Source organism: Lepisma saccharinum, chromosome 1 (assembly GCF_977018435.1).
Source record: "Lepisma saccharinum chromosome 1, izLepSacc3.1, whole genome shotgun sequence".
Lineage (NCBI taxonomy): Eukaryota > Metazoa > Arthropoda > Insecta > Zygentoma > Lepismatidae > Lepisma > Lepisma saccharinum.
The window spans coordinates 21012840-21040046 of NC_139229.1; the positions used below are offsets into that span (position 1 = coordinate 21012840).

At 36.7% G+C, this 27207-nt stretch overlaps 1 protein-coding gene across 2 annotated transcripts; it reads right to left on the reverse strand.

The window, feature by feature from the left end:
• Nucleotides 1-27206, reverse strand: CSN5 (COP9 signalosome subunit 5). Of its 2 annotated transcripts, none has more exons than XM_083129451.1 (6): nt 27115-27206; nt 26644-26810; nt 18816-19050; nt 4642-4836; nt 1416-1613; nt 1-263 (listed from the first exon to the last, which is right to left on the reverse strand). In XM_083129451.1, the coding sequence occupies exons 2-6, from the start codon at nt 26799-26801 to the stop codon at nt 24-26; spliced, it is 1026 nt and encodes a 341-aa protein (XP_082985577.1). In that variant the 5' UTR covers nt 26802-26810; nt 27115-27206; the 3' UTR covers nt 1-23. The 2 variants fall into 2 exon arrangements, with proteins under 2 accessions (XP_082985577.1, XP_082985576.1); XM_083129450.1 differs by having other exon boundaries at nt 27053-27183.
• Nucleotide 27207: the final 1 nt, after the last annotated feature.

Here is a 27207-nt window from a genome sequence, read left to right on the forward strand (position 1 = left end):
AAAAAGCTTGCTGAAAACTTGATTTATATATTTGGATTCTTAATGTGATTAAATAATCGATCCTTTATCATCTGTGCCATCAGACCATGAATGATTTCTATTGTCGTCTTGCAGCTGTCCTTAGTGGCCTTGGAAAGTTTGTCTTCTGTGCGTTTCTCGTGAGGATCGACTCCCAGCATGAAGCCGCCTCTTCCAAGGGCAGCCTCTGACTGCTCCAGCTTGTCGGACAAATCAAAAATCTGCCCCGTCGTATAATCTGCATTCTGAAAAAATAAGAACACTTGTACAGAAACACAACACAATGGACTCTTAAGAAAAATGAAATAATGTATATGCAGTCTAGGACCCTAGGTCTCTAAGGTAAGACCACTGTCAAGCTAATTCCCCCCTCCCCCCTTTTCACTTCCAAATTATCAGACTTCTCTTTCCTCTTTTAGTACTTTCAGTTGATTTCAACATGACAGAATAATGCCAAACTTGTGTTTATAACATTATTAATTAAACTCTAATTTTTTTGATGTTCCAGTGCATATCAAGCTTATTTACAAATCTCTTAGAGGCACAGTTCATAAAAGGGGAAAGGGCTTATGCCATGTAAAAATACCGATTTACACAATTTTTCTTAAAGAAAATTTGGCAATTTACTTACTTCACTTTTTTGGGTTGCCACGGTGGCTCAGTCGGTAACGCATCTGACTACCATGCTCAAGGTCCCGGGTTCTATCACCGGCCGGTTCAAATCCGGGAACTTTCCTAACGTTGGAAGCGGCCCCGGTGCCCACCCATCATCGAATGACATGGGTACCTGGGGGAAACCTTGGGGGGGTAAAGGTGGTCAGGGGCGTGATGCTGATCACATCACCCCCCACTCATGACCGGATCAAGAAAGTGTGGGGCGTTATCCCCACACCCCCTATATGCCTTCATAGAGCGGTGCTAAGCATAGGGGAACACTTTACCTTTTTTAATTACTTCACTTTGCTTTTTTTTAAAAAAAAAATTGGTGACCTTTTTAGGAATTCATGGTAACATATTCTATCAAAATTGTTCAATTCAAACTTAACATCTTTGATACTTTGAACCTCTGAGTTAACAACATTTTCTTGTATTTCAAATAAAAATTGTTTAACATTAAGAGAATAACTGAACAAGTTTCCACTGAGTGTAAAAGTAATTTTCTAAACTTCTTTCACACACTTTCATGTTATCCCATAAAGGTTTTTTCATTCCCAGTTTCAGCAATATGAAATATGATAAAGTACCATGCTTGAAATCAATAACATTTCTTTTTTACAAATTTGATACAATTCAGACTTCGTTGATAAGCAAGAATCTATGATGAACAATATTTCCTTTAACATACAGCAATATTGTAACCATGATCTTAATTTAAGAACACAAAATGTTATACTTACTGTCAAAAGGCTTGATGAACTTAAAGTATTCACCCAGTATTTATTCCACAACGAATCCAACAGTCTCCTGTCCAAGGATGATTTAAAGTACGAAACTTCCAAGGAGTAATATTGTTTGCAGTGAACGCCAAAATCTTCAATCTTATTTAGCGGAATTATTTGGTACTCTGATGGCTCCTCATTTGGTGGCTTATAACCCTATAAATAAGAAAAACAAGCCGTGCTTTAATGTTTAAATTACGACATTGTAAAGAGGAATTAGAAAACTTCCTACTTCATTAACCTTTGGGTGGCCAGGGGTAATTAATTCTGCACATTATTAGGGCTGAGTTGATAAGTTTTTTTTGGCAATTTAGGATTTCATGGAGCCCCAAAAAATGCTATGCAACACCTTAAGGGATGTCTAATCATCCCGGAAATTATGCAAAATTCAAAGTGCCTTTGTATTTTGCACCACTTGTGCAAAAAAACCTGTATTTTGTAATTACTAGAGGCATGCATATTTTGTTTTTGATGGGAACACAAAATGTGAAATAACACATTCTAATGTTCATTATCAAGTTTTGAAAAAAGGTGCATTTTCCTACCTTCTTTTGTCACAAAATGATGCGAAATTAACTCTTAAGCACGAACTTGAGAGTTTATTTACTGATGTGACACTTTCTGAAGTCTGAATTATCCTGGGAGTTATGCAAATCATGGAATAAGGATTAATTCTGCTGTAAATATTTGACAAGCAAAAATGGATTCCTTTACGCAGGAATACACTTAATACTCTCCATACTACATAAATGTGTTATTAGAAGAGAAAAGTTTATTCTGTATAATAAGTGTAGTTTTTAAATCTAACTCCAGTTTTTGTAATGAAATCTTGATCTTTTATTCACCATAAACATGTATATGGTTCTAGCAATTTTATAACATGTATGTTAATATTTTCATGTAACTCTGGAATATTTTAAAACAAGTCAGTAAATTAGACCATATAATTGTAGTGGAACGCTTACACACTAATATTAATATTTTGAACAACCTTTGACTATTACACTTTTAACATTGATATCGGTATTGGGGACAATCTGAAAAAATACCGGCATTGGTACAGATCTCGGTTCTAAGTGTATTGGCTAAACCCTATACATTATGTATACACCCACGGTGTAACAGCCTGTGAGGGTCAGGGCCTACCTGCTGACCGCCAGCCTCCCAGAGGTGAGAGATCATCCAAACAGTTACAGGGTGACGTGTGGTCAGCACAACAAACCCCCAGTTGTAGGTTTTCTATGACAGGGTTATGCTACTCATTTCCAGCTCCCCAATTTCTTCTCGATGGTGGGTGGCCACTGGTCGCATACACAGGCTGAAATCTCAGGAGAAAAATTGTGGGCACAAAGGGTGGCACAAAGTCCTGTACCCCTACTTAAATAAGATCATACAAACTAAAGTATGGCTGATACATCTAACTGCACTACATCTACAACATACAGGGTCCGTTCTGAAAGTATCCGAACTGTCCACAGCGTGGCGCGAGAAGCGGTCGAGGGTTCGGGTAAGCTGCACCAGGTGGCAGTGGGAACCTTAACCTTCAAAACAAGGCCTCGCTCAGTTGCTTGCGAGCAGTAGTTGAGGTGCAATCGCTCATGTTGTGTACACTGAAAAAACGTCGCGTCGAGAAGTTGTAGTTGGTGGATTTGGTGAAAATGGAGTGCACTTTGGAACAGCGCTACGTTGAGAAATTTTGTGTTAAATTGAAAAAAAACTTTACGGAGACTTTAACCATACTACGAGAGGATACGGCGAGGAAGTGATGTCCCGCATGCAAGTTTACAGGACGGAAGGTGGTCGAGGACGAACAACGCTCAGGGAGGCCCTCCACGTCAAAAACGGAGGAAAATGTGGCCCGTGTGAAAGCTCTGTTAGTCAAAGACAGGCGTTTAAGTCTCCAGATGATTGGAGAGGAGGTGGGACTGGGGAAAATGCAAGATTTTGAAATTGTTACCCATAACTTGAACATGCGCAAAATCTGTGCGAAAATGGTTCCGAAGATTTTGACAGACGATCAAATGCAGTGTCGTGTGCGAATTGCCCGCGACATTGTGGAACGTGTGGATGGTGACGAAATGTTTCTCGACCAGGTGATAACCGGGGATGAAACCTGGCTATTCGAGTATGACCTTAAAAGCAAGAGACAAAGTTCAGAATGGCACACCCCCATGTCCCCTCGTCAAAAGAAGGCCCGGATGTCAAAATCAAAGGTGAAGACAATGCTCCATGTCTTTTTCGACGCGAAGGGGGTCGTGTACAAAGAGTTTGTACCTGCTGGGACCACGTGAATGCAGCTTACTACAAAACAGTGCTTCAGCGTCTCCGACAGAGGGTCCAGCGCATCCGGTCTGACATCGCCGACAGGTGGGTGCTTCACCACGACAACGCGCTGTTGGTAGGTGATTTTTTGGCCAACGTACGCATGGCAACACTGACTCATCCCCCTTACAGCCCGGACTTGGCACCAGCCAACTTCTTTTTGTTTCCCAAGGTCAAAAGGGTGCTCAAGGGGAAGCGTTTTGCATCAACTGAAGAGGTTCAAGCTGCCACGACCACAGCATTAAAGAGGGTGTAAGTCAAGGACTTCCAGGACTGCTGTGAACAGTAGAAAAGTCGCTATACTCGCTGTATTGAGGCTGAAGGTGCCTACATTGAAGAATATTGACAGCAGCTGTAATTGTCATCAATAAATTGTTTGCTTTCAGAACGGACCCTGTATTATTACTAGTTGCGTTGATCAGTTCATGCAGACAGGTGCATGAGCTGCAGCATTTTCAGCTGGATCATCCTCTGAAACAAACATTTTTGCAGAGGAAAACAATGCTACAAAAAATGTCCCATAGAACTCAGCATAATTATCCTATGTCATGACAATGAGAACACTGAGCCTTTGGGGGGTAATTAATGATCTGTATCACAGAAGAGTATCTAAAATTCAATTTAAGAATAAATACTACTACAAATTAGTCATTAACTTTTCTCTCTTTACTATAGGGGTAACAGGACTTTGTGGCCATCCTGTACAATTAAGAACCAAACTGTACTTAGTGTTAAATAAGATATTTAATGTGAAAAGTAACATTCAAATCACAGTTGTCGTAATGCCAAAGCAAACATCACATTTCAAAATGACCTACCAACATGTTTATCTCAGAGAAATTAATACATGAAAGATACTTACTTTTGGATAGGTTCTGAAGGCACCTAAACACACTTTTCCAGCTGAAATAGTTCGGACGGGATCAACAACAATAGCCACAAAGGGCTCCTGAAAATTCTGGTTCAGCATCTGAGTTGAAACGTCTATCCCTGATAACCAGCAGCCATACCCTGGATGACTGTGATACCAGCCAATTGCATTCTCCAGTCGACCCACCTAAAAGAAATCCAAAGAAACAGTTGATACAATTTTTCAAGTAATTTCTTAGATGTTCACATAACCACAACTGCTAATTACACTGATGAACAAATTCAAACTTTTTTTTGCTCCTTTGAACGAAAATAGGTGATTATTTATAATTCGACCCCGCTGAATCCAAATCTGAAAGTAGAAATGCTGTATCACGTATAGTTTTCCCTGGATTTTCATTTTTTGTTTTTAATAAAAATTTAATTCCCTTTGTAATAATACATCGAAATTTGAAATTATTTTTGTTTGTTTGCTCATGAAATAAGATTTAAATATTGAAGTGAATAACTATGAAATATAAAAAAATTAAAAAATATATATAGGACCGATTTTGACTTTTCAATGAAGAAATTTCATGCAAAAAAAAGGAAAAAAAAACACATTTTTACTCGCATTTTCAAAATTTCTTTCTTGAACTCTGCCGTTTGTAACTGCCACCAGAAACCTCTTCCTTGAGGTTCCAACTATAGTCTGCTAATATGGTCTGTACCGATTTTCCTGCATATCGTTTCTCCAAGACAAAAATATCCTGGTGAAATCTCTCGCCGCATTCGTCACTAACCGCGTCCAAGTTAAGGGGGGAAAAGTCCAAATGCGAATGTAAAAAGTTGAATTTTCAAGGACATATTGCACCACATGCGCTGATAACACTTCAACAAGTTCCTTGTAGTTGTCAGCTTTCACATTTCCAAGAAAATTACAGCATACTTGTCTGAAAGCTAACCATGCGCATTTCTCTTTTTCTGTTAGCAATTCCACAAATAGTTTTTGTTGTATGTACGCATTGCTTGCATTATAGAATTATTTTCCTGTAGTTTACGGTTATTACAAGCATAAGAAAACAGTTTTTCTTTGTGACGTTTCAGGAGAACACACGCTCCTTTCATCAGACATTTATTTTCATTTTGATTAAAGATACAGTTATAACAATGGTTAGTAATTTTTTAAACAAAAATAATCTGTTATATAATGGATGTTGTCAATGTTACATTGTTGTAATATAGCAACTTAACTGTGAAAAAAGCAGTCTGTTTTATTTTTATTTCAGATTTAAAAAAAAAAAAAAAAAAAAAAAAATTATGAATCCAAAATATCATCAGGTAATTCAAATTCATCATTGATTTCACAAAGTCTCTTGATGTTTTCTGTTACATTAAATTTTAAAGATGGTGGCTTACTCCATTTGTGAAAAAGAAAACTCCATACTGGATCTATGTTACCATTTTCATTATTTAATTTATTCCAGTGTTCTTCTGCAATGAACGAAGCTTCCCAGACATTCAACTCTGTGTTTCCCGTTAATCTTTTTAAAACCCTTCTCTTTTTAATCAAATGCTTCTCTTCGATGATATGACTTGACAAACCTGTTCTTGGGTTTAGATTTATAATGTCCAAATCGTGTTCGTGCCATCTTATTGCCATTTTCCTTGCTGTTTGTCCCACATAATCTTTTGAACATGAACAACTTATATTATATATTCCTGTGGTTTCCACATCTGGTAGAGAGTTTCTCATTTTGAATTCATTAAATGTACATTCCAAACTTCTTGGTGATCTAAAAACAATTTTGAAATTAAAACTTCTAAAAATTTTTGCAATTTTATGTGAGAATCCCTTGTGGAATGGAATGCACACAAATTTCTTTTCAACAGATTTTTCATCTTTGTCTGTATTTCTCTTTTCCTTTAGTTTTCTTGCAACTTGTTTTTTGATTTGGTTTATTCTGTTAGTGTGAAAACCATTTTCTTTTGCTATATTAAAGAGCCTTTCTTCTTCATTTTTGATATCCTCATTATTAGAACATAGTCTTTGTGCTCTCAGGAAAAAATTAAAAAATATGTTATCCATTGTTATACGCGAATGTTCTGATTTGGCATGGATGTATTTTTCCCCCGCTAATTTTTTCCTATGGACTGATGTTTGAATTGTTGAGTTAGTTGTCTTAATTTGCAGATCAAGGAAAGAAATTACATTGTTATTCATGGGTTCACAAGTGAATTTTATGCGACGATGTGATTCATTTAACAATTTAAATACGTCCATGATGGTGTTCTCATTTTTAGCGATAATTAGCACATCATCCACATATCTGATGTAGAGTTTGATATCCGCACCTATGGCATTAACAATTGGAGATTCTATGTAATGAAGGAAAATGCTGGAGATGATTCCGGATACTGGGTTTCCCATTGATAGACCATTACTTTGCTGATATATTTTGCCATCAAATATAAAGTAATTGTAATTTGCACATACAGTAAACCATCGAACCATTTCCCATGATTCTACTGGGTTAACCTTCATCTCAATAAGCCATCTGTGTAATGCATCTGTGGCACCTTCTATTGGGACACTAGGATATAAATTTTCAACATCAAAACTTGCAATACGATACTCATTATTCCAAACAATATTTTTTAGTTTCTGTTTCACTTCAAATGCATTTTTAACACTGAATGGTGTTTGTTGTTTAATTATAGCAAGTCTTTCAACTAAATATTTGGATAGTTTGTATGCAGGATGTGTGAAAGTTGCAATGATGGGTCGTATTGGAGTTCCCGGTTTGTGAGTTTTTGGTAGTCCAAAGGCAATCGGCAGGGTTGAATTTTTGACAATGAGTTTTTTCTTCATTTCTCTTGGTATCGTGATACTGGTTTCAATTACTTTCTTTACCTCATTTATTATTTTAGTTATAGGGTTTCGAGAGGTTTCTGTGAAATTGTTTACTTTGAAACATTCTTCCATTTTTTCTTTATAGTCCTTAATTCGGATAAGGACAGGTTTATTTTCCTTGTCCGATTTTATTAAGAAAATGTCGTTTTCTTTCAACCAGATCTTGAAACCATGAACTTTTTTCCCCAACCTTATATGCTCTTTCTCCCGTTCCGTGTATTTTGGACCTCTGTTATGTCTTCTGTTGTATTCAAAACTTAACCGTTCATCAAGAGCATCATGTGTGAGACTTCGTAATTTTCTCTTTTCCTCCTCATCATCTAAGAAATTCAGTGCTTTCTCTATTGAAATCACAAAATCTTCCTTGTGTATATAAGCACTACCAACTGAAAATTTCATTCCGAATTGAAAAATTTCTATATACTCATCAGGTACCTCAATATCCGTAAGATTTATAAATAATCTGTTGTCAATGTTCTTAGTTTCTATTTTACCAGTGACATTAACTGCTTCCCTTCTTTCATTGTTGTTGTATATAACTTGTTCTTCTTGAATTAGCTGGTAGAATTTCCTATCAAGTCTCCTTTCTGAAAGCTTGATGTAGTGTTCTACGACTTGTTGTGTAGCTCTGTTTACTTTATCCCATATGAGTGGATGCAAGGAATTTGATAATGTTATGTGGAGATCATATGTCTTACGAGAAAGGCTGTCCAATTCTGAGTACGAGTCCCTGATTAGTCGTCCTATCATTAACATTTGTAGCTTTTATGCTACAAAAATGCTACAAATGTTAATGATAGGACGACTAATCAGGGACTCGTACTCAGAATTGGACAGCCTTTCTCGTAAGACATATGATCTCCACATAACATTATCAAATTCCTTGCATCCACTCATATGGGATAAAGTAAACAGAGCTACACAACAAGTCGTAGAACACTACATCAAGCTTTCAGAAAGGAGACTTGATAGGAAATTCTACCAGCTAATTCAAGAAGAACAAGTTATATACAACAACAATGAAAGAAGGGAAGCAGTTAATGTCACTGGTAAAATAGAAACTAAGAACATTGACAACAGATTATTTATAAATCTTACGGATATTGAGGTACCTGATGAGTATATAGAAATTTTTCAATTCGGAATGAAATTTTCAGTTGGTAGTGCTTATATACACAAGGAAGATTTTGTGATTTCAATAGAGAAAGCACTGAATTTCTTAGATGATGAGGAGGAAAAGAGAAAATTACGAAGTCTCACACATGATGCTCTTGATGAACGGTTAAGTTTTGAATACAACAGAAGACATAACAGAGGTCCAAAATACACGGAACGGGAGAAAGAGCATATAAGGTTGGGGAAAAAAGTTCATGGTTTCAAGATCTGGTTGAAAGAAAACGACATTTTCTTAATAAAATCGGACAAGGAAAATAAACCTGTCCTTATCCGAATTAAGGACTATAAAGAAAAAATGGAAGAATGTTTCAAAGTAAACAATTTCACAGAAACCTCTCGAAACCCTATAACTAAAATAATAAATGAGGTAAAGAAAGTAATTGAAACCAGTATCACGATACCAAGAGAAATGAAGAAAAAACTCATTGTCAAAAATTCAACCCTGCCGATTGCCTTTGGACTACCAAAAACTCACAAACCGGGAACTCCAATACGACCCATCATTGCAACTTTCACACATCCTGCATACAAACTATCCAAATATTTAGTTGAAAGACTTGCTATAATTAAACAACAAACACCATTCAGTGTTAAAAATGCATTTGAAGTGAAACAGAAACTAAAAAATATTGTTTGGAATAATGAGTATCGTATTGCAAGTTTTGATGTTGAAAATTTATATCCTAGTGTCCCAATAGAAGGTGCCACAGATGCATTACACAGATGGCTTATTGAGATGAAGGTTAACCCAGTAGAATCATGGGAAATGGTTCGATGGTTTACTGTATGTGCAAATTACAATTACTTTATATTTGATGGCAAAATATATCAGCAAAGTAATGGTCTATCAATGGGAAACCCAGTATCCGGAATCATCTCCAGCATTTTCCTTCATTACATAGAATCTCCAATTGTTAATGCCATAGGTGCGGATATCAAACTCTACATCAGATATGTGGATGATGTGCTAATTATCGCTAAAAATGAGAACACCATCATGGACGTATTTAAATTGTTAAATGAATCACATCGTCGCATAAAATTCACTTGTGAACCCATGAATAACAATGTAATTTCTTTCCTTGATCTGCAAATTAAGACAACTAACTCAACAATTCAAACATCAGTCCATAGGAAAAAATTAGCGGGGGAAAAATACATCCATGCCAAATCAGAACATTCGCGTATAACAATGGATAACATATTTTTTAATTTTTTCCTGAGAGCACAAAGACTATGTTCTAATAATGAGGATATCAAAAATGAAGAAGAAAGGCTCTTTAATATAGCAAAAGAAAATGGTTTTCACACTAACAGAATAAACCAAATCAAAAAACAAGTTGCAAGAAAACTAAAGGAAAAGAGAAATACAGACAAAGATGAAAAATCTGTTGAAAAGAAATTTGTGTGCATTCCATTCCACAAGGGATTCTCACATAAAATTGCAAAAATTTTTAGAAGTTTTAATTTCAAAATTGTTTTTAGATCACCAAGAAGTTTGGAATGTACATTTAATGAATTCAAAATGAGAAACTCTCTACCAGATGTGGAAACCACAGGAATATATAATATAAGTTGTTCATGTTCAAAAGATTATGTGGGACAAACAGCAAGGAAAATGGCAATAAGATGGCACGAACACGATTTGGACATTATAAATCTAAACCCAAGAACAGGTTTGTCAAGTCATATCATCGAAGAGAAGCATTTGATTAAAAAGAGAAGGGTTTTAAAAAGATTAACGGGAAACACAGAGTTGAATGTCTGGGAAGCTTCGTTCATTGCAGAAGAACACTGGAATAAATTAAATAATGAAAATGGTAACATAGATCCAGTATGGAGTTTTCTTTTTCACAAATGGAGTAAGCCACCATCTTTAAAATTTAATGTAACAGAAAACATCAAGAGACTTTGTGAAATCAATGATGAATTTGAATTACCTGATGATATTTTGGATTCATAATTTTTTTTTTTTTTTTTTTTTAAATCTGAAATAAAAATAAAACAGACTGCTTTTTTCACAGTTAAGTTGCTATATTACAACAATGTAACATTGACAACATCCATTATATAACAGATTATTTTTGTTTAAAAAATTACTAACCATTGTTATAACTGTATCTTTAATCAAAATGAAAATAAATGTCTGATGAAAGGAGCGTGTGTTCTCCTGAAACGTCACAAAGAAAAACTGTTTTCTTATGCTTGTAATAACCGTAAACTACAGGAAAATAATTCCACAAAGTTGTCATCATGAATGATCTCACGGATTTGCGGCCCAATAAATATGCCTTCTTTAACTTACTATTACTGAGTTTAGGAAATGTTTTTCTTAAGTACCCAAAACCCTCACAGTGTTTATCCAAAGCCTTAACAAAATTTTTCATCAGCCCTAACTTTATATGCAACGGTGGTAACAAAATCTGGTCTTTCTCAAGTAGAGGGTGATTCCTAACACTCTTCTCTCTAGGACTTAAGTTTTTTCGTATGGGCCAATCCACAATGTTGTAATGTTTATCTTCTGCTGGGCTGTCCCATTCGCAAAGAAAGCAACAAAATTTTGTAAACCCAGATTGCATGCCTAACAGTATACCAATCATTTTGAGGTCTCCGCATATCTGCCAACCATATTTTTCATAATTTATCACTTTTAATATTGTATCCATACTTTCATATGTTTCCTTCATGGTGAAAGAATAGGCAAGGGGTACTGATGGGTATATATTCCCATTATGCAACAATACTACTTTTAAACTATTCTTAGATGAATCTAAATATAGTCTCCACTCGTTTGTTTTGTGACTCCTACCAAGTTCTTGCGGAAGGCCTTCTACATCATTGCAGTAAGTTAACTCATTACTAACAGAAAAAAAATGTGTCCGTGATTGTTGGCGTTTCCGATATGACACCTTAATACCATCTTGTAATAAATTCCACCCTCTGAGACGAGAACCTAATAATTATGCTTGAATTTTAGAAAGGTTGAGGTCTCTGACTAGATCATTTAGTTCGGATTGGGAAATAAAGTGAGGTATATTTGGATCAGGAAAATTTGGATCGGTGTTTGAATATGAGGGTCCGGGTTCTGTGTTTGAATATGAGGGTCCGGGTTCATCATCTGGAGAAGCACTGCTTGGTTCTGTTTCATCCACTGTCCATTCTTTAGGAGGCTTAGGAATTGGTATAAAATCATGACTCGTAGGTTTCTTGGCTGAAGGAACATCAGGATAAAATATAGAATGTTTTGATTTAGAACTATATCCACTATGTTTGTTAAACAGAAGTAACAATCCGTAGTATGATCTTTCTGTTCTGTCCATATTACAGGGTTTCCGAAGGGCATTGATTTGTGAGTGCCATTAAGCCAACCACGTAAAGTTCTCGAACAATTACAACAAATTGTACCTGGTGCCCAGCTTTTTCCCTCGTCTACTTTACTTCCAAAATACAACTCATATGCTTTTTTCACTATAGGAGTGATAGTATTTCTCTGTGACTTCGCAGTAAATTCCCCGCAAACTTAACAAAACAAGTTCGGGTTATTCACACATTTGCGTGACATGGCGAACTCATTAATTGACTTATAATATATTTCTTTAAAAAAACAATTGTGAATGCTCTTATCGTTTTGTTAAAATACAACTTACACTTCACTTCACTATACAATATTACATTCACAATTTCACGAACATACACAAACATGAAATACGGCTACTTGCGAAGGCTACTCGCGAAGTTATCGGAAAGGAAGTTAAGACTCGACTAACTCACAAAAGAACAAATTTTAACAGAGAAACAGGAAATTTCTCTACTGCCAGATGTTTCCTCCACTATATATTAAGTGCCAGTCATAAACACAAGGTCGCTGAAAAGTTCTTATCCATTTGCTAGGAACCAAACGTTAAGCCGGAAGCGGAGCAGGGTGCAGAGACCTGAAACCATAAAACTATAAAATTTGGTGTTCTGCAAAAACTTTAGGTGATACAGGAAAACGGATGCGATATTCGTTATCAGCACATCTGAATACATAAAGATCACTTAGTTTTATTTAAAGGAGTATTTCATTGTTTATCAGTGTTATTAGAAGTAAAATACAGTCTTTACTTGAGTACAGCTTATGAGGTTCTTTCTAAAACCGACATTTCAGCATCTTCAGGGGGCTCCAATAAATTTGCATTAAAAAGGTAAGCAAATTAAAAGTGGAAGGAAAAAAGGATAAAAGTCGCTTGATTAAAAACAAACTGCTTCATAGGTGTTAGCTTAGGTGTTAGCTGTCTGGCATTCTGCAGAAGTGGGCAGTGACATGCTGTAACAATGGATATATTGTTTTGTAATTCAAGTAAGTAAAACCTTCATACATATGCAAATGAACAAAAAAGACAGAAGTAAAATATCATGTGTAGTTTTGAAGAAATGACATGTTAATTGCTATCACGTGGAGGTGGTAAACCTTGGGTGATAAACTTTTGGCCATGAATTTAAGGGAGATTTATGATAAATTTTGCAAACTTTTAGGGACACGACCTTAATGTAGTAAATGTTCATGGAATGGATAATGTTTGTGTTTTTGATGTTTTATTCACTAACACGAGTACCACAAATAACAAATATTGTGGTTAAGTATCGCAATGCACACCGGAGCTGCTTTTGTATAAAACGTCAGAGCAGCCACACTGTTCGCGAGCTCTCGCCTGACTGGCGCAACGTTCTTACTGGCGTGCGTATAAAGAAAACAAATGCATGTTGCTATGCGCGCAAAGCGCTGTGTTCTTGATGTGACATTTCAAAGTTAAAATAAACACATGATTATCATACATTCTCCCCCCTCTTGGTCGTACAATAGACCAAAATAATATACTGTACTTCTCTGACGTGATTACACTTAATCACCTTATAACAGCAAATTGTTATATTGACACTAAACTGCACTAAACACTAAACTATTGTTCAAAATCATCTTCAATGGGAAGTGGTACAATCTTGACGACTGGTCTCCTGTATACACCTCCTTTAGTCTTGACGTCGACGACTCGAACAAGTCCACCCTTACCAGGATATACTGCTTCAATGATGCCGAGATCCCAAACAAGGGGAGGAAGTCTTTCATCCTTCAGAATCACAACGGTATCTGCTTGAATCTTCTGCTGACGAGTCCACTTGGATCTCTGTTGTAATCCATGTAGATATTCTCTCGACCAACGATGCCATAATTGTTGGTGAAACTGCTGAATTCTCTGCCATCTTGTCAGTCTGTTGACTGGTAATTCGGAGATGTCTGGCTCGGGTAACGAGGATAAAGGATGACCTATGAGGAAGTGACCAGGTGTAAGTGGGGTTGGATCTGTTGGATCTTGTGAGATTACAGAAATGGGTCTTGAATTTAAACATGCTTCTATCTGACACAATAATGTTGTCAAGTCTTCAAATGTTATCGATGACTTGCCTATTATTCTTACTAAATGATGTTTCATCGATTTAACTGCTGCCTCAGCGAGTCCTGAAAAATGTGGTGATCCAGGTGGCATGAAGTGCCATTGTAGTAGACCTTCTAGTGATAAGTAGTCCTGTAATTTCTTATTAAATGCTTCTGATTGAAATAGTTGTAAAAGTTCTTGTAACTCTTTGTTCGCGCCAACAAAGTTGGTTCCATTGTCACTGTATATTTTACTACTCTTTCCTCTTCGTGATGTGAAACGTCTAAGTGTAGCAATAAAAGCCTCGGAGGTGAGATTGTTGACTGCTTCTAAATGTATCGCTCTTGTTGATAAACAAATGAATACGGCGACGTAGCATTTGGTAACTGTTTTGCTTCTTACGGTTCCTGTTTTGACATGTATTGGACCGGCGTAATCTACAGCCACATTGGTAAATGGTCTTGATGGTTGAACGCGAGCTGCAGGTAATTGTCCCATCAATTGCGACGAAGTTGTGCTTTTTAGCTTAAAACAGATTATGCATTTATGTAGTATTTTCTTAACTACCTGTTTGCCACGTGGAATCCAATATTGATAAGTGGAAGTTGCACTTGCAGTTTCTGCCATTCGGTAATTAATTCTGGCAAAGATGTTGAAGAAACATTTTGTATTTGATGACTATTGGACTTACAAGCCCTAATGGATCGAAAATGGATGAAATTACGCCTGTTATTTGACGCTTAGTGGAAATGCTGACTGTTGTAGAACTAGAGGTGAATTTACTGCTAACGATGAATTTGTCTTCTACAGGAATCCAAGGAATTCCTAGTGTGTTTACTCCTTTTTGCGAATGTAATCGGACTGGAAAGTTATCTTCTCTGTATTCTGGTGGAATTGATCTTAATAACTCAGCGTTATTACAACACATTTGCGTAATACAAATTCTCCTTTAGCTAGTAACTCGATGAGTTCGGCTTGCAATTGTGCCGCTTGTTGTACGTTTTGAGACCCACTAGCTAAATTGTCAAGATAAAAGCTCTCTGCTAAAATGTTCGTTGCTTGAGGATAATTACAACTTTCTTCTTGTGCTAGCTGCTGCGTACAGAGTGTTGCTAAAAATGATGCTGGCGCTGTCCCATACATGAGAGTCTGCAATTCATATATTTTGATCTCTTCGTTTGACATGTCTCTCCATAAGATTCTCTGTAACGGAGTATCAACTTGATGTACCTGAATCATTCGATACATTTTTTCGATGTCTGCCGTGAAAGCGATTGGATGTGTTCTAAATCTTAAGACTATGGACATCAAATCAGGTTGAATGGTGGGTCCAATCATAAGAATATCATTCAATGATTTTCCGTTGTCTGTCTTGGCTGAAGCGTTAAATACAACACGTAGCCTTGTTGTAGAATTGCTAGGTTTTACTACAGCGTGATGAGGCATGTAATACGTGATTCCTTCTGAGGTGTGACGTTTCTCTTCAACTTGTTTCATGTGTCCAAGTTCTTCATATTCATGCATAAATTTTACGTAATCTTCACGTAATTCTGGTTCACGTTGCAATTTTGCTTCAAGTTGATGAAACCTGATTGAAGCTAGGTTGTATGATTGTCCTAATGTTTCTTTAGACTCCTTGAATGGCAAATGTACCGTGAAACGCCCTGTATGGTCACGAGTGGTGTGGTTTACAAAGTGCTGCTCGCATGCCATTTCTTCTCTTGTTGTCACCGATGTTCCTAATTCTTCAAGCTCCCAAAAAGCTCTTATCTGCCTATTTAGATTGTCATCTGTCATTGTGAAACATGAAGTAATCGATGTGCTGGAGTTACATTGTTGTGGGATGCGTCCTGATAGAATGAAGCCCAATTGCGTGTCTTGAAGTACTGGGAAGTTCTTTGGGTGAGTCATATGTTCTGGCTTCAATATTTGAAAGAAAACATCTGCACCTAACAATAACTGTATTTTGCCTGGAATAGGAAATGTAGGATCTGCTAATGCGATATTTTTTGGAATGTTCCATTCTTCATACGGAACCTTTTCTGTAGGTAAATTGCCAGTGATGGTTGGCAACACTGCACATTCTATGGTTGTAGAATAATCGTTTATTATGGATTGCAAACAAACTTCAACACTTGATCTGGTTTCTGATGTGGCACCATTTATTCCTCTTATTGGAACGACCCTTCTTTCTTTCGCAAGCCCCAGTTGTTGAACCATATCTGAAGTTACGAAATTCGATTGAGAGGACTGTCTAATAACCCTCTACATTTTATCCATCTTCCTGTTCGATCTTTCAGTTTAACTAACACAGTTGTTAGCAAAACTTGTGACTGAGGTTTTCCCTTTATTGTGCAATACGAAGCTTGCGGTGAAGAAAATTCATTCTGACTGTACTGACTTGTGTTAGAAGGCTCTGAGTTATCAGAACGAGTATCTGATTGTTGCGATCTTCTTGACGCTTCTGTTGCGCGATCTACGTGCAATAAGGTGTTGTGGTTCTTTCGGCATTTTCTACATGAGCTTGATTTACATGCGCTTGAAAAATGTCCTGTCTTTAAACAATTAGTACAGATATTGTTGTCTCGCAAACATTGATATTTCTGCACTTGATTTGCATTAATGAAGTCTTTACATTTGTAAATGGCATGTGACAGTTTACAAAATGGACACGTTGGAGACGACGTAGTGACGTATGTTCTTGTGAATTTGTCTTGCTTTGCATTAACATACGATTTTTTGTCTTTGTTGTCGTGAACAAGCGAACGAAACGTGTCTTCATACTCCAGCCAATGCTTATAATCCCCCTCAAAAGTAGGTAAATGCACGGTTGGAAGTTTCAAGTGTGAACTCGAAGCCGACTTCCCATTGTTTTGCAGCTTTGCTGTGTTATCAAGTTCGTGATCTTTAATGATTGTTCTCATTGTTGACTTAAGCGAAAAATACAGCTGTTCTATTTCCACCCATACCTCTTCCTGACAAGGATCAGTAGACACGATGTCTATCTCTTGCTGCACGTCTTGAATCTTATTCCATATTGTTTCTAAGTGCTGTAAACGGGTGCATATTTCCTCTACGTTACCATGTTCAATGTCAAAGGCACGTACAAATGTTTGCATTCTTGTCATCTGTCCCTTTTGAGTTCCCCTTTGCTTTACCAACGTTTGTAATTCTTCCATTGTTGTGCTTGTTTATTACGGGATACAAGGAAAACAAGGAATTGAAGTTGACGTAAAAAGAGCCAGACATAAACAATGAGCATGCAACTGACCTGCTTGTTGCCAAGTCGCTGAAGTGTTTTCTGCGGCGCTCTATGATGCTGTGTGAAGCGATGCTTTCCGGGCATCGCTGGTGGTCGATGCGGCAACGCTGCTGGATGAAACTGTGGAATCGCTGAAGCCACTGAAGTCTGCTGAATGATAGTTGCACAATCAACTTGTACGTACGCGTGATAATGTTTGTGCACTGATTCGTATCACTATGCGGCTCGACGGAGGACCATATGTTTGTGTTTTTTGATGTTTTATTCACTAACACGAGTACTACAAATAACAAATATTGTGGTTAAGTATCGCAATGCACACCGGAGCTGCTTTTGTATAAAACGTCAGTACAGCCACACTGTTCACGAGCTCTCGCCTGACTGGCGCAACGTTCTTACTGGCGTGCGCATAAAGAAAACAAATTCATGTTGCTATCAAGTGCTGTGTTCTTGATGTGACATTTCAAAGTTAAAATAAACACATGATTATCATACAGATAATACTAAACAAACTACAGTGGAACCCCAATTTTACATTTCCCATATTAAATATTCGATCTTGATGGTCCCAACATAGAAAAATGTTATACAATTTCCCTCAATTTTAGATTTTCCCACATTTTAAGTTTTTTTCACCTTGGTCCCCTGAAAAAGTCAAATCAAGGTTACACTGTAATTAGTTTACATTTTATGTAATATACAGGTCACAATACAGAATAAAAGTTTACAAACTTTCATGTTTCTAAGACCTAAGCTATATGAATTTGTCCACTGATGCTGCGGAACCAAGCTTTTTTAATTCTCTTGTGGAAATCCCAATGCAATTTCACGATCTTGATTGTTAATTAAATATACTGGAGAAATAGAATGTCAATATGAGAGCCGGGAGGATCCAAAATGATTAGCTCTAACACGGGACAGTTGGTCACCCTATATGTATCTACCACTTATCTGTTTAAGGTTAAAATGGGAGATAATAATAAACCGTGGCACATCAGCCTGTGAGGGCCAGGGTCTGTCTACCTACCTACCGACTTCTGGCCTCACTTCCAGCTAGCAAGGTGGTAGATCAACCAACCAGTTACAGGGTGATGTGTGGTCAACATGACAAACCTTCAGTCCTTGTTGAAGGTTTCCATGACCGGGTTATTTTTACTCATTCATAGCTCCCCAATTTCCTCACGATGGTGGGTGGCCACTGGTCCCATACACAGGTCGAAATCTCAGGAGAAAGGTTGTTATGCTTCCCCCCTGGGGGACTGGAACCTGCTCGCATCCCATATACCACCAAAAGCATGATGCCTTAGACCGCACGGCCACAGTACGGGGACAAAAAATGGCAGATATTGTTCAAAAATATGTTTCTGGCACATGACAAAGATCCAATTAAACATAAGCCATGAACATTTAAGAATACTTACTTGCTTGGCAGCCTCAATATAAGCCGTCATGTACTCATACGCCTGAGCTTGAGCGTTCACTCTCGTTTCAGTTCCCTCCACAGGCAGGGCAAACGAATCCATTACAATCATGGTGTTGGCATCAACTTTACCCAAGAGCAGCCCCATCACTTCTAATGTACCACCTGATCTCGCGTGCATTACCATTTTCAACAAGGCTAGTGCCGATATCTTTATGTCTTTGAAGAAATGTGGGCTGAAAAAAGAAAAGACCGAATCAGCACACGTAGAATGAAAACCAGTCAGAACTGATTTTTTCTTTGGTCAACAATTTGCTTTGTAAGCTTCTTCAATCTTATAGCAAACATTACAGAATTATTTTGAGCTGAAAATTTTCTAATAACAAATCAGAAGTACGAAAATAAGGGATTCATTATTAAATACTGTAAAAACTGCATATCCCGGAACCTCTATACGAAGGAAACCTGTATATACCTGAAAATGGTTTGATTGGTTTGAGTTGGTGTTTTAAGTCTACTTTATGCACAGTAAGGCTAATCGGGACTGTATGACAATAAAATTAATACATTGTCATAACAACATTTGAAAATGATTAGGCTAAGTTCAGAGTTCCACATTTGTGCAATATTTATAATAATTTAGTTATATGATTGATCAAAATTTATTCATATAATAATGCAATTAAATGTCTGAAATTACTATTTAAACTAATTTCATTAAATATGATGTTTAAAAAAGCCAATTTGTTTATCATGACAAAATTATCAAATTGTGCAATATTCTGATTTCATATTCATAACAGTTACTTTTGACTGACAATATGAAAAACAAATATCTTCAATCATATGTGTTCTTTCAGACAAGCAAGATAAGTTACATTCAAATTTATAATTAAATTTATTGAAATTGTGTACATTTGCATTGGCATCAAGATTTATATACAAAGGTCAATTCTTTAAAATTATTCAATGTATAATATGATGTCATTCTTGGTATTTTGTATCAACATTCAAAAAATGGTAATTGTAATCATTAGATAAGTATATTGTGATATACATTGTAAAATAGCTGTAACAGAGCAAATATGTGCATTTACTACACAAACATTCAAGCTGTTAAGCACTTATTGACAAAAATATAAAACAAAAACAATTGAAGATAACACATACTAAAAAATCGGGCTTGAACTAGTTATTCTGATACTAGTTGTCTGTGACTTTGATAATGATCTGATGATGGACGGAAGATAAGTAAAAATGTGGCTATTGGTGAAGGATTGATATTTGTATAAATCTTGATATTTTGAAAGATTATACTTTGCAAGTTAATCTTTAATAGTTTGTTTAAACTATATAGAGACATTTTGTTCATAACAGAATCTTGAAAATGCTTTTATAATGGTATAATCTTTAAAAAAGATTTGGAACTTGTGAAAAGTGCCAAGTTTAAAAATTGGAAGCAGGAAATTATTATCTGCTTGCATCTGCATTATCAAGCTAGTAGATGAATAATGCATTACCTCAAATGAATGTTTTGAGAAATAAGACAAAGTGAGAGAAATATCTTCTGCATTTTGGATGTGAATTAACCATATGTGGAGTTTTAAAAATTGAAGAATGGAAGCCATCTTGTAAACCTGGTTGAAGAAATTGACATATTGAGAATACTCAGATGTAGAACTGATGCATGCCAAAATATTAAGAAAAAGACTTACTCTACCTCACAAGGAGATAATAAAGAAATATTTTCTTTATATAAATAACATTTATATGTTATAAATGTTCTTGTAAACAAATGCATAATTTGATGCTCTTGTAACTTTTGTTATTTCTAGTTTTTTATCAATATAATAATTATGAAAATATTTATTATTGTTTGAACATAAACACTATTCATCAGCATATGTAAGCTGGTATTCCTTTTCAACATATATCCGTAGCTTCCTACTGAGCTATAACATTGATTTGAATTTTTGACAGGTATATACATAAAATGATGTGCCAATCAAGACTTCATATTTAACCGAGGACATTTATCAAAGTGATTGATTAGTGAGATAGATTAGACTGAATTGTCTTCTCGATATTTAGTCTCACTTTCTTCTCTTTTCATCACATTTATCATCATAACTGGACCTACAGTTTAAAGTGGGATCCGAACCACTTGTGCCTCCACCACTGTGCCATCGGGGAGGCCCAGCATCGTCCGGTGTTGCCAAGTGTGGGTAGGTAAATTTCCCTCTGACAATCACGTTTCCCTTTTTCCCCGCATAGGTTTCTGAACCTCTCATCTGTGATGGGAGGGGGCAGGGGGGTAGTTTATTTTATATTAATAAACGTTTGTGTTTAATATATTGAAGTGTATGCAAAATTATAACTAACATTACCATTTTTTTAAAAATATTTTTTAATATTTTTCCAAGCTAGTTCCAGAAAATTAGTCAACTTCAATTCACTTTTCGGTTTTTCAAAGATTGAGACCTGATACGGGAAAACAAATATCATTTTCGACTTCAGCAGAAAAAAAACCTTTCATAATCACCTATTAGTACTTTCCAGGAAAGAAATTCAGTGTTGAACAGTGTAATCACCTATAATTTCATTAGCATATGGGGTTAGTCTTGTTAAGAGAATGTTAGATAATATTTTATATGTTGTTGAGAGTAGAGAAATTCCATGGTAATTATTGCAGTTCATTTTATCACATGTTTTAAACACAGGAACAATTATGGATTCTTTCCACTGTTGAGGGATTTCTTCTTTATTCCATATTAAACAAATTAATTTATGAATTTGACATATTAACGAATTTCCACCACATTTAATTAACTCAGCTGGTATTAAATCAATGCCAGGTGCTTTGTTAATCTCTAGCCTTTTAATAGCATCTTTAACTTCAGTCACTGTAGTAAAAACAAAACCAGTACCAGAAGAGGAAGAGAATGTAAGTTAGATGTAACTAAAGTTGTCTGCTATTGTACATAATTGAAAACCGAAATATGGTTAAACCAAATTTGCATAATGCACTTGTTTGAATAAAACATTAAAATGCTGACCAAGGCAAAATATATTGTTTCTTTGTGAAATTAACGTGAATCTTCGTCTGAAGAAGACCCTGTTAGAGGGTGGAAGCATTATGTTTTTAGCGACAATTTTTATTACAATCAATTTTGGCTTGGTCAGCTTTTTAATGTTTTATTAACATGGAAACAAGGCTCAACAGTGTTACTTGTTTGAAGTTTTAAGTCTACATTATTGGGATATAGGCTAATCTGGACTGGACCTACAGATTGAAGTGGGATCCCATGATTACAAGGTGACAATGTTATCACTTGCCATAGGGAGCTGAGTTGCACTTGTTATTTTCTGAAAGCAATAACAGTGAATCTGAACTGGAACATGAAGAAGAAGACTAAAAGTAATGAACCGTCACAGGAATTCAGTCCCATTAAAAAAAATAATAAATTTCAGCATGTGTGTTTATTTACATGTTAGACTAGAGTAAATTAGTCTTTTAAATTACATATTAACTTTTCTAAATTAAATGAAGTATGTGTAATTTGTTTAAGCAAGCATAAGCGAGGGCTTCTTAAAGTACTCAATGTTAGTGATTATAAACTGGGTTCACACCTCTACAAGTAATTCTGCTGGTGCACATGCTTATGGGTCCCATTAAGTGCAATATCCTTCAAGGTGGGTCCCAGACTGTAAAAGGATGAGAACCAAATCGTTATTTTTTTTTCAAATTCTCCTAGAGTATCGTATTGTGCTGTAAATTAAACGTGTAGAATCTTGAAAGTAAGTGAAAGAAATTAAATATTTTATTGACCATTATTGTATATGAAAAAGTTCTCTTGCGAGCCGATTTTTATTAAATTAGATTTGAAATAACTTCCAGTGAGAAAGAAACTTTAAGTTCGTATAATATTTACAGCGATATGTTATTTGGTTACTGAGAAAACGAGAGAAGAACTTGATTCATTCTTTCGCGGCACGACAAAGGCAACTTCGTTTGCCGCAGATACCATGCACCGGTCTTGTAGCACTCGCAATAACAAAACAAATGTCTGGCATGCATAACATGTACTGAAAAGAAAAATTAAAATGACATTTACTTAACGCTCATTCCGTACTGCTGTCAACTTCGTCACTTGATTCAAGTTCTTCGGAATCAGTGTCTTGCAAATTTATAATGACCTTCTCGATGACATCGTCTCTGACTATTTCATGCTGGAAGTCATCTTCTTGTATTTTCTGTTCTTGAGCCACACAATCTGCCCACTCGGAAACACCTATTCTGTCTATTGCTTTGTGAGTCAGTTTCTGTACGTCGGCAATTTTGAAATTCTTGTTCTTGTCGGCTACGTACCCCTTCACCTGGGCCCAAATCATTTCAATCGGGTTGTACTGACAATGATAAGGGGGGGAGACGAACAACTCTGTGACCATATTCTCTTGCTATTATATCGATTTCGTAACTTTTGTGAATTGGTGTAAGATGTTTCACCAACTGCAACAATTCTGCTCGGGTTTGCATGCTTGTGTGGGGAATGTTCTTGTTACAGAGCCATGCCATAATATCCACCTTCCTTGTGTTCGAACAAGGCGTTTTATCCACTTGCAAGGAATGTATGCTCGCGTTGTCCATTACAATCACGGATTCGGGAGCGAGAAACGGCAAGAACTGCTCGCAAAACCACTTTCGAAACACGGCAAACGTCATTTCTGAATGATAGTCAGTACTGTTTGTTTTGGAGCGGAAAACCAATTTACTTTGGGGCACAAAGCCTGTAGCAGCTGAACCAGCATGACACACTATAAGACGAGCACCTTTTCCTAATGGCACCTTTAACCCACCAGAACCATCACTCATTCTCCAGCAGCTCGTCTTCGTGCGATTCTGGTTGACCCAGGTTTCATCTAAATAGTATATATTTGCTGTACCAGCTTTCCTGCTCTCGCAGCTACAACATCACCCCTCTCCATTAAAAATTTCCTCCCGTCGTTGCCTTTCCTATATCTGAACCCCATGTTTTTCAAAATTTTTAACACTGACCATGTACTGCCTGCAAACCCGATAGCTTCCTTCAGGCCCTAAGTTTCACTGCAGTAGGAAATTCGCCATTTGCGTACATATCAAATATAATATTACGCAATACCCCCTTATCAAAATCGTCCAAGTGCGTAACATTCTTTCGTCAATTACGACGTTTGCCAGGCGAGCGAAAAGAAACCGACCCTGTATCACCAATCGACGACCTGGCTTACTTCGCAATCGTCTGAACTGTACGCAGATCTATCCCACATGCAGCCGCTGTACGCCCCTGACATTTGGCAACACTGCTCCCTGACGAACACGAGGCACTGTCAGCACTGCGAGATTCACTTTGGAAGAACTGATACACTTTGTACAATTATCTCGTGCTTGTTTGTGTAAAACACGATGCTTAGGTGTTTCTGTAGCCATCTTGCACACGTATATTGACAAATTTTTGTGATCACACTGAAGAAACACAAACAGTCACAACGAAAACCAAACCGATTCTTGCCGCTCGAAAAACAAAAGAACGACATTGCGCGTTTTCCACGGCAGTCTGTACTTCCTTCTTTTGCTACTGCGCATCGAGACTTGTTCAAGGTCAGCCACTTTCATATAGCTCTTCGACTCTAGTAGAATGACTAATTATCATAAAATTTTGTAAATCATTGCCACACGAAATTTGAACCTTCCTTAAAGTAATGAGCACCGTTTGGGGTACTAATTTACTATACATCGGACAGATTTATTCATTTTTACACAAGAAACTACTTACGGTAATAACTTCCTGTAGCATTGTCTAACATCTGGAATGTGTTTTGTGTGATGTTTCATAGCGGAAATTCAAGTTCTTTGTTGAAAATTAATTCTCTGACGGACAATAGCCTTTGACACATACACCTTCGTACATCATCACGCGTCGTGATTGTGTTTTGTTCATGTTCATTGGGTATCCAGTGTTTCGAACTGTCTGTTTGCAACGAAAGTTAGAAACATGACGTGTCGTGGATACGTGGTGAAATTCATACCGGGTGTGGAAGATCCAGTGGATTTTTTAATTTAATTGAACATGGGATTGTGAAGAAAGGAAAGGAATGTCAAAAATGTGGCAGTGAATGTAAGCTACTAGAAGGAATGGGCTGTGGGTATATGCCTAATATGACGTGTCGTGGATGCGTGGTGAAATTCAGGTAAGTTTTCCATACCCTGGAAACGGATTTCTTCAAATTTAAAAGTTTGGGGCTCATTTGAGGGCAGGTGACTCTGGCCAATTTCTAACATGCCTTTAACAGGGACTCTATAGAGAAAGCCGGGTAGCCGGAGCGGAGGCGGGCCGCAGTAGGTCAATTATCCCAGAGGCGGAGCCCGGAATCGGTGGAAACTTTGGACTCAAAAATTTCAAACGAAAATATTTTTTTAGTTTAAATTTCCCACCGATTCCGGGACGGATAGCCCCAAAAACCATTCACGGATAGCACCACGAAACATTACAATTTTCTTCGTAAAACAATGCGAAAAAATTAAAAAAAAACATTAGATCAGATGAGCTTTGTTCACGGGAATTTCTTGGGTTCCGAAGGTTGAACACTGCATAACGAATGAAAATCGACGAAACACAAGCACGACGCGCGGTTATGTAGGAAGGTGTACGCGCCATATTGTGTCTCGGGCAAGCGAAAAGACTACGAGAAAGAAGTACTCGTAATGTGAAAAATTGCAATTACTTTGATCAAAAAAACGTCAATACACCTTAAGGAATCTTCCGCGAAGCAGATAGGTAAGTATGAATGTCAAAAATTGACGAAACGAAGAAGTTATAGGTGTCCGACGGATAGTAAATTTTTACCCTGTTGGGATTCGAAAAAAAGTTATTTATGTTGACCTAACCTGCCTAACCCAACCATGAAAGCATATATTCATATATTAAACAAAATCTTAAATAATCGCTAAAACTTCACAGTATGTGTTAACAGACATCAATCAAAATCGAACCAAGTAAAAATTGCATTTGTAGCATGATGAAATCACAATAAAACAAAAGGAACTTTGGCCCTTGTTTTTTTTTTAGTCCTTTTATGTGAAGGAGTTCAGATTTAAATAGTTTAGGTACTACTTTACTATACCGGAGACACCTATCAATGATTTATTTCGCAATTTTTTACGTTCCTAACGTGCTATTCTGCATTGCGGAACATTTCTTTAGGTGAAATAATGAATTTCTAACGAAAATAATGTATATTTCTTACATTAACGAGTACTTATTTCCAACAAACCATCCACGGGTAGCCCCAAAAACCATTGACGTTAGCCCAAAAATTCACGATAGCCCCACGAACCATCACGGGGACGAGGTATGCCTACTAGGTTAGGTTAGGTTCCATTAGCACTCATTTCGTTCAATTTAGCATATACGGACAATACGAGAGCGTATTGTGCTCTCGAGCAGAAAGCAAATGGCGGCAGCAGCAATAGCACGTCGGAAATAGATTTTCGTATAAAACCACATTCATTCGCATTAAAATGGATCAAAACTACATTCCCGAACATCAACAACGCTACAGAAAATGATTTGCGTAAGTACTTTCTCCTGTAAATGTGAAGAAATCTGTCTCCGGTATAGTAAAGTGTTACCATAGTTTACATAGCAGTGGTTAGGGTGCTGCACTCCTATTCTCAGTCTTTCCTCGAATGTAGGACTGACTCATATCTAGTGAAAGGTCAAAGGAAAGTGTGTGTGCAGGAGAACAAGTTAGCACAAACATACTTTAATATTAAAATTAAGAGGACTTACTCTTTTTCCCATGGTTTTGCTGCTAGAATATCCTGTTGTTGTTTTCTGTCATATCTATAGATTTCATCGATACTACTAATTGTTTCTATGCTGTTAGTCATCTCCCATGTCTTCTGTGCAATGCTTGCTTGGCTGTCTGTGGAACTTCCAGAAGCCATTTTCAATCACTACATAAAAAGGAAAGAATAAAGCATATGTCAAACGTTTTAAAAATCACGTTGCTGAATCATACAACATACAAACGGAAGATTTATATTTACATATAACTAATTGAACGTTTTCAATTTTCAATGCGGCTTTGACGACTTAATAAAAACAGTTATATTTGAGCGACTGATTTACATTACTTAAGATGCATCACTTCATAACAATTATATCTGAATACAATTAGTATCTGTGTAATCATTACCTTATCAATATCTTAATTTATCACAAACGCATTACCCTTCTTATATGTATTGGTTTACCCACTTTCGTGTGAAGAAATGCGAAACAAAATAAAGGGGGTACTATTGGCCGGACAATTTTGCGACCGACATTCTACTGCACAGTTTCCGAACAGAG

Bases quoted from the DNA above. Each gene is read 5' to 3' on its own strand.
- CSN5 (XM_083129451.1), bottom strand. From the start codon at position 26,801: ATGGCTTCTGGAAGTTCCACAGACAGCCAAGCAAGCATTGCACAGAAG. The intron at 19,051-26,643 runs GTAAGTCCTCTT...TTCTTTTTTCAG, and splicing joins GCAAAACCATGGGAAAAAGA to CCCACATTTCTTCAAAGACA. The intron at 264-1,415 runs GTAAGTATAACA...TTATTTTTTCAG, and splicing joins GTTCATCAAGCCTTTTGACA to AATGCAGATTATACGACGGG.